The following is a 9093-nucleotide window of genomic DNA, read 5'->3' as shown; positions in this document are numbered from 1 at the left end:
TGCGTACGCAAGTTTCTGGGCTCAAATTGTGCGTACGCAAGTTTTATAAATCCGACCCCTGGGCTGAGAAACTTTCTATCTAATCAGTGATTTCCTCCTCTAACTTCCTGAGGATAGAAACGTAGAGTTCAGACGGTCAGCTAATAAAAACACATTAGACTTTTTCTTTGTTATTAAACACTTAATCAATCCAATGATTTATTTTCTTTCTGGAACCACTGGAGTAATATTAACCCTGGTCTACTGTGGAGAAATGTTTTTTTTTCCTACACATGGCTTTAAAATCAAGATCTTAATAAAACCTTGAACTTCTGGTTGCTGACCTAAAGGTGTCACAGCATTTTTTTATTAATATGACTCAGCAGAACTGGGTCCAAGTGAGATTAAAGCGGCAGGGAGAGGATTACGGTCTTGTTGGAAATGTTTTTCCTGTGTGGGGGGTGTTCAGAGGGGATGAAGACTTTCTGTGCTTTAAGCCAGTTCTCTCTGCTTGATGCTTTTTAAAGGACTAAACTGTTGTTTGGACCAAGTGTCTTTAAAAAAACATTTAAAGGGGGTTATTATGTATTTTCCAGACATGTAGTTAAATTCTATACAACAATCTAGTAACTGTTACATTCAGTTATATCAAAGTCTGTATGTATCAAAAATACATTGGACTTTTGAAAGACTCTTGAAATAAGAACCTACTGCCGTTTTTGACATTCCCACTTCAGCATGTTTTCACAACAGTGCTTCATGCAGTTTACATTTTTTTGTAGGAGCGAAACAACATTTTATAATAGAATGTAACAATTCATTCAAGCCCTGATTCAATTGTCGATTCACAATTAATTTGATTTTTTTCTTTCTTTTTTTTCAGTAAAATGAATTGTAGCCATTTTATAACCAAATATGTTTTTTATTTTAGCATCACCGTTTTTTCCCCCCTGTTTCAAACTAACTGGCTGTGTTAGGGATCTTATATGATCCCTAACATATGTAAAACATAACATCGAAATGAGGATTAAGTCCAAAAGTGGAGAAATAGGCAGATATAAGGTTTTATTTAAATGTGTGCAAACATTGCGTTTTGTTAAAACATAATGAATTAATGCTTTATCAATGTATCATTTGAATGAATTGCCTGAAATATAATCCTAAAGAATATTTGAAGCATTTTTTAGCAGTGACAACAACAAAAAAATACAGATTTTGAGGAAAAACACCTTCAAATTTTGAATTTTTCCCTGTGAGCTAGCAATGTTTTTGTTTCTTTCCAACTGGGAAATCTTAATATACAAATAATATTTGAGGTTTCCTCTTTATACTGACTTAAAAAAATACTCAATAAATATACATAAAATTAGTTTTCAGACCAAACAGTAACGTATTATCATAACCAACAAGACAAATTAAGTCATATCTCTGGATAAGCTGATGATGTCAGAATGATCCAGGTATTCAAAATGTAGCTTTTAAAGCCAAAAATCTGAAAATGTAATTGGGTCATTTTGACCAAATTTGACTTAATCCTGATTTCGATATGATGTATCACAAATATGAACTTTGAAATAAATAAAAATGTCATCACAAATCCTTTTGTGACCAAAAGTTATCATCAAACTGCATTAGTCATAACGTCCTGTAATATAATAACAGTGAAATTTAGGGGTGTAAGAAAATATCGATACACTGAAATATCGCGATATTTCATTTCCCGATACTGTATCGATATTCTAAAGCCCTTTATTGATTTTTAATTAAGGTTTAAAATGTCAACTTTCCTGCCAGCCGTTCATTTTTATGTTGTAGTTCAGCCTCTGACCACTAGTTTGTAGCAGTGAGCCAGCCATTTGGATCCTCTACCTCTTGAGCGCCAGAGAGTAAGGGTAGCATTAGCATTGTAAGTAAACATTAGCTTTTCTTCTTTTTCTTTTTTTTTCAGTAAGAGGTTTTTATTTAATAGAATTTTTGGACAGAAATATCGCAATATATCGCCTTGCTTACAGTATTGCAAAATATTGGGATATATCGTATCGTGACCCCTCTGTTATATGTATCGTATCGCCAAATTCATGCCAATACACAGCCCTAGTGAAATTGGATTGTTATGAATTTATTCAGTTACAGTTACATCCCTTCTAATATTTTATTTTTATTTTGTCGTTGTTTAATGTCAGTTTAGAAAAATAGCAACTCAGGATACAGTTGAACCTTGTGTAAATAATCCCACGTCGGACCCGTAAAGTACGTTTTCTGAAGAACTAGAGCGAGTAGAGAGGCTCTTACAAAACAATTCAGCTCAGTATTATATCCAGTCATCCTCTCGTACAAATACGTCAATATTAAGCTATCTTTTGAGAAGAAACTATAAATATAGATCATTATGAAGCTACTGTGTTTTGCGATGAATTGTTTAAGATACGTTAGTCTGGTGGAGGAGGGGAAGGGGGTGTTCTGTGGGATGGGACCTGGGCTTCTGTCTGAGCTACAGGGAGGAGCTTTGTGTAAATAGGCGAAGCTTTGTACCAGGAACCATTAAGGCAGTTACACACGTCTTTCTCAAACATGCATGATTGAGTCAAAGCAACACTCTTACGTATGTTTTTGATGAGGGAATGGCATTTTAACATGATTTACAGCTTTAAAAAATAATGTTGATTTTGCATAACACCCCCCCTTTAATATCCTAAATAAAACCACGTGCAGCATGGCTTTTTGAATAGACGGGACTAACACAWATTTAAGAAGGTTCCCCTGAAAGTTGATAAAGTAAACGTGTGTATTGTGTAACATGTAAGACATATGGTTGTGCAGTTTGGGTTAATAAGTTTTAAACCYACTCCAGGGACGGCTCTTGTGTTGATAATAATGGACCAACTGAACAGAAAGTAACTTTCATCTTGTGTGGTCTGAAGCTGAAAAAGCTGKAGACGGTGCAGGGTAATTTATTGTAACCCCCCTCCTGTGTTTTCCTGTAAATGAACTCACATTTGGTTTCAGTAAAGTGGAAGGTTTTGGACGGAGCTTCGCCTCCGTCTCAGGATCCAACAGCAGACGTGTAGCTGGCACCTCCCAGATGTGAGCGAGCGTAAACAGAAAGAAGAGCTCTGCATCCTCAGCAATCATTTCTGGGATGGCTTTTTGGGAGTGCTTGCCGGGGGTCTTTTCACAGTAGCCTGGAATAACTCTGTTGTACGGCTGCCASAAAACATAAATCATGCATTAGTCTTTCTTAGAAGACAACATTATTCCCGTTCAGAATGGATCGGCTTGCGTTCTGGCCTGTGCACACTCTTAAATTGCTCACTGCTTCTGTGCACCCTGAAGATGCCAAGGATAAAGGAGCGACTTAATTATTCCTTCAGGCCAATAGCTTTCAAGGCCCAGCACCCTTGGCAATAGCCTCMTGACTAATTATGCAAATAGATGGAGACAAGACAAAATGAAAAGAGGAGAGAAAACAACAACTATGCCCCTGCTTGTCGTTTAATCCCTGTTATTCTCASCTATTTCCATTTTCATGTATAAAACCTTGTTCTCTCTGTTTTTATGCTCCATCCTATTTRCCTTCAGGTGTTTAGTAATTTTATACAACGCTGTAATGGCCTTTATTGCAGAAGCTCTAACAAAACAGCACCTATTGTTCCACCTCAGCTCAGTCAGAAGTTATTAAGTCCACTGGGAGCTTTTAAAGCGTGTCCACTGCTCTGATCCTCAGGTGATGTTGGGTGGACGCTCCCTCCACATGGCAGCGGTATTGTTGCTGGATGCCGGCTGCCCTGGCAATAAAACAAAGAACCTTTCTAATTTTTTTCTTTTTCTTACCGGACCACTGAGTTGACAGATTCATCGGTTTTCTACTCAGTAGCTGCCGGTTGATTGTGCTGCGGTGATTCAAACTGTGACATTGATGGGATTCTCAGTGTTGTGCATTTGACTGCTTAGGGAAATGGGATTAAGTGGTTCTGTGAGCGCACGTGTGCACGTTTGTGTGTGTGTGTGTGTGTGGTCTTTGAGTGAGTCTTCTGGTTCAGCGTCTCTGACTCCCCAAACTCAACATCAACAGCAGAAGGGAGCTACAAGAGGAAATATACAAAAACTAAAACCACTAAAATGTTTTATAAAAAGAGAGATGGGTCATTAAAGTGCCTGTTACATAAAAAGTAATTAATAAACATGAATGTATTTTTGGAAGGAAAACATTCATAACATATTGCGAAAGAGATTTCACTCCGCTGAGATGAACAGTCATTGAGATATTTGTCTGTGAAATAACAGGAAGTGATGTCAAAGGGGAACGTCTGCATGTAAACAGAGTTGCTACTATGCCTAACGACAGACTGTAGGTGGGTATCTGACATTTAAAACCAAAGACCTGAGAGTTTTCATTTGACGCAGTATGAAAATTAAGACTATTGCACAACCAGTGGTTGCTACATCTTTGTAGCAGGAGGCTATATCTATTCCTCAGCCAGCTATTGATCTGATTAATGATAGGCCGGCACCGCTAACTGAGCAGCTGGCCCCTGTAACTGAGAGGTAGGTGCTGGCAAATGAGAAGGAGACTGTTCATTTGAGTTAGCGTTGGAGAGACTAAAAAATAGCATGGATAAGCTGGCGTTAGCATTGGAGAGCCTAGCAACTAGCATGCATAGGTTATTGACCCACTGGATTGCCAACTCCCTCCGCTGTCCATTGACATGGATAGGCTGGTGTTAGCATTTGAGAGGTTAGCAACTAGCGTTGATAAACTGGCGTTAGCATTGGAGAAGCTACCTAGTTATAGCCTCCTGCTATATGATGTAGCAGCTGCTGGTTGTGCAATAGTCTTAATTTTGGCCCTCATACTGCCCCATACTCATTCTCAAAGAGTTCCCCTTTGATGTCACTTCCTGTTTCCTGTTTTTTAGCGCATTTTTTGCAGCTTGAGCCATGTTTCAACATAAAAACATGCACCAGAAAATGTAGGTCCATAAATGGATGGTACTGAAATATGCTGTAATTCCATAACAAAATCAATTTTTAATTTGACCATGTCTCATCATCATCATCATCATCATCATCATCATCATCATCATCATCATCATCATCATCATCATCACACACACTCACCTCCTGATCTGTTTTCAGCTCCGTTCCATCGTCTCGTTCACCCGGCGGCCTGGAAGCAGCTCAGCTCGGTGAAACAAACCACCCCTTTCTGCAAAAACAAACAAACTTCTCCCTGAGCTCAGTTCACAAGGATTCAAGCCTCCATTTYTTTTATTTTTTTGATGCCAAATTCAAAACCCAGATTAGAGCTGCAGTCATGCGCTGCATATCAATGCTGCTTTTTAAGCTCCGCTTTTCAAAGCCTCTAAAAGGAGACGATTATATATATTTTTTGCCTCGGCTCAGGGAAGTTTTTATCTTTGTTTCTGAGGGCACAGCTTGAATTAATCTTTGTGTTTTGACATAGAAACACCATTGTACCCGCTGACAAACTGCTTTTGGTAAAAGCTGATTAGTTTGGAGCAATTTTTTGTGCTTTTAGACCTCAAAGTGTGTGTTTTTTGGCTTGAAAGTTCTTTTGTAGAGGGCTCTATTAAATAAACCATCAATTTAATTTTTTAATTATTTTATTCTAATAGGTTTGACTTTGATAATTTTTGCACAAAGATGGAAAATAAATATTTTTAGTGAGTCTTTGGTTTGTTATCACCAATTACATTTTATATATCTGTAAATCAATGATGTTAGATATACGACATTTGATTTTAGAAAGAATTAGTGATTATTTTAATCATTCTGCAGATTTGTGTGGGTTAAGTGAACACAGTGGTTGATGTGACTCCAGCTGAGCTAAACACTGATTGTTGTTTTACTTCCTGTTTACTTGAAGTAAAATAATTCATCGCTCTTATGCATATTTATTATTTTCATCATGTTAAATTGTAAGAAAAAAGCTTAAAAGCGTCAGGAACTTTGTCATAAACCAACTCATTATTATGGAGGACCGAAACTGATACAATTAGAAATAAAAGCTGAAATATATAAATGGACCAATAAATAAATAAATACCCTTAAAATGCACCAAATAAATTTAAAAAAGAGAACTTTACCTCATGTTTTATATTTTAAAGGAGGAAAACTCTTACCTGTGTTTTTGTTTTAAACTAAACTTTAAGATAAACTGAAGCAGCACAGTAGATCGGCATAGGAATTCTTCTACTTCCTGTCTGTTGACCAATAGGAGAGGAGCTGACCCCCAAAGCCCCACCCACCTTATTTGCATAATGAGGCAGAAGTGCATAAGATGAAGTAAGAAAAGGAGACAGAGAAATGTAAAAACACATGGAAATAAAAAGATGTGGTAGAAAATATAAAAAAATATTTAGTTAAATATAATCATTTAAGAGACACAAATGCAAAAACAAGTAAAAGGACAAACAAACAATATACTGTAATTTATTGGATCTAAGCTGGAAAAATAAATATGAAGGTCAATTAAATGATAAAACATTAGGTAAATTTAATCTTTTTTAATTTAATTGGTGCATTTTAAGCATATTTATTTATTTACTGGTCCATTTATATATTTCTGCTTTTATTAGTAATTTTGTCAGTTTTGGCCCTCCATACCTCATGTCCAAAAAAGCTAAAAATGTATAGTGATTTTATATTTTAGTTAATTCTTAATTAATTGCATTATGTTTTTTTCTCTTTAAACACTAATAAAACTATAATTAAGCACCAGGTTTGTGCTGTATTCAGATGAAATAACTCATTTTTTAAACATTGATGATTTAATTTCTCTCTCAGGTTGCAGTGTTATGTTCTGTCTTTTGTTTCCTTTTTTCTCTCGATAGATTTCATACAGAGTTTTATTTTTTGCATCAGGCAAAACACTTGAGTGAAGAAAGGATCCTGTTTGATTCTGAAGGACGAACACGAGAGCTTGACATTGAGCATTTATTATTCATACCTAACAAGTCTGGCCGGTTGGAGTGAGGACGTGTTTGGCAGCTGCAGGGCTCGGAGCGAGCGGGAAACTTTAACTGTTTATTAAAAGATTTTTTTTTTTCTTTTTGTCCTCCTGCAGGAAACTACCAGCTGTCTCCGACAGTCAACATGCCGCAGGACGACACGGTCATCATCGAGGACGACCGGCCGTCGCTCCTCCCATCCAACCTCTCCGACCAATCCTCGTCCAGCTCGCATGACGACGTGGGATTCGCCGCTGACGTGACGCCGCTGTGGGCCAAAGAGCCGCCTGCTCACATTGAAAAGTACCTTAAATATTTTAATTAAACGCCAACATCACTGATGTTTACTGGATGATCCACGTTGGGCTGATTTCAAGGTTCACATTTGATAAAACCTTGAACTCAGTTATAATAAATTCAATGTTTTTTATCTTCCACCTTCTATTTCAGATTTGTAAAGACTCTGTGTGTCTCCAGCTTTGTTTGTTAAAGCAGGAGTGTGTGTTTTTTGTGTGTGTGTGATTTGGTTTGATTGAAAGCAGTTGTCCTCTCAGCCTGCAGTCAAGGGCCTAGAAATGCCGAAGACTTGTTCCTCTTCAGTGTAAAATAATAATTTTAGTCTAAACAAACCAAACATTTCCAGTTTAAACCCCGCCTTCTTTTAGCTTCTACTCAAAGTGCTCTACATTTAATGAAAATACTTAAAATCTGCCACGTCTCTTGTTCCACACTTATTTCTACATTCAGTCTTTGACATTTCTTGGATTATTATAAATTTTTTACTTTTTACTTTACTGTTTTATATTTACCCATCTTCAATTTTCAGTTCAATTCAATTCAAAAAWTTTTTCATTTCATTAAAAAATACTATATGCAATAATAAAAAATAAACCAAAACCAAAAAACCTTCTATAAAGTACTAGAAAAAAAAACAACTAAGTTAAAGTAAAAATACCATAACAGAAAATTACGTTGGGTAAAAATTAGCGTTGGGCACGTTAACGCGTTATTGTGTTAACGCACCCAACAATTAACGGCAATATTTTTTAACGCGCATTAACACAGTTTCTTTATATTTCTCTGTCTGATCTCTGTTCTCTGGGCTKTCTATGAAGACGCACACACAGACACGCACAAATCTCCCGCGGGAAGGTGGAATCTTCATCACTATTGGCTTCGATAGCATTCGTAGCGCGTTTCAACCAATGAGAGCCTTTATTGTTGAGCATGGCAGCCGCTCACAGGCACCCCAGCTGCAGCCGGGGGAGAAAACATGCCTGAAGCCGCTGGATTGTTCAGGGCATTTTTTTATTTTAAAACTTTTCCCAGCGGTGGGCTGGGAGGAAGTAAAGTTATCTGTAAGCGCTGCGACGCTAAACTGTCTCACCACCGGAGCATTTCGAGCCTGAAATATCACTTCAGTTTAAAACCAGCGTAAACAAACAGAGGGAGGTTCTGCTGACCAGCCTGTGGGAGAAAGAGGGAAAAAGTAAGACCGGCTTGATTTGCCTTATTTTTTAAAGATTTTGAAAATTTATTGCCCCTTTTTATATAAAACAGTACGTAAAATACTCTAAACATATTTGAATCAGTTACATTTTGTGCAGAATAATGAAAATAAATCAAGAATTCAAAGATTTTTTTTTCATTCCAAATGAGTATTATGAGGAATGAACGATGTTCCAATAATTTACAATGAAAAATAAAAGAGAAAATGTACATGGTGTTGTAAGAAAATTTATTTAGTGTTTGTTAACTGAAATCGAGATGAAACCACATAAAAATAGATTAAAATGAGAAGGGAATGGAACCATGCAACACCAGTGACTGGAGTGAACGCCGGTTTAACCAGTCTGTGCAGATAGGCAACCAACGCTGACAAGAAACCGGAAGTCCCGGCATATAAGTACACGCTCTTCAGTGCCTGGTACACCCACTACTGGCCTGCGGCTGAATCGCAGACACTCAGACAAAATAAATCTTTCCTGAATGTGTCATCAACGGTTGTTATCAGTGTGCATTGCCAATGCAATGCACACGATTGTGATTCATTTCCCATCCAAGTCATCTCAACTTTGCCATGCTTCTCCTCCTGCATACTTTGTCCTAGAGCTGCCATTGTAATTTATATCTGTAAAGCCCC

At 37.2% G+C, this 9093-nt stretch overlaps 1 protein-coding gene across 1 annotated transcript in view; it reads left to right on the top strand.

The window, feature by feature from the left end:
- The window catches only part of LOC106534000 (partitioning defective 3 homolog), a gene marked incomplete at its 3' end in the record, with an annotated part of 82156 nt that overhangs the window by 60219 nt on the left and 12844 nt on the right, over positions 1–9093 (top strand). Inside the window, 1 exon segment of the mRNA XM_014030496.1 lies at positions 7067–7253. Within this exon segment, the coding sequence (XP_013885950.1) occupies positions 7067–7253 (187 nt within the window).

The sequence above is a fragment of the Austrofundulus limnaeus genome, unplaced genomic scaffold, assembly GCF_001266775.1.
Source record: "Austrofundulus limnaeus strain Quisiro unplaced genomic scaffold, Austrofundulus_limnaeus-1.0 Scaffold1071, whole genome shotgun sequence".
Taxonomy (NCBI): domain Eukaryota; kingdom Metazoa; phylum Chordata; class Actinopteri; order Cyprinodontiformes; family Rivulidae; genus Austrofundulus; species Austrofundulus limnaeus.
This window is presented reverse-complemented; position numbering and strand designations above follow the sequence as displayed.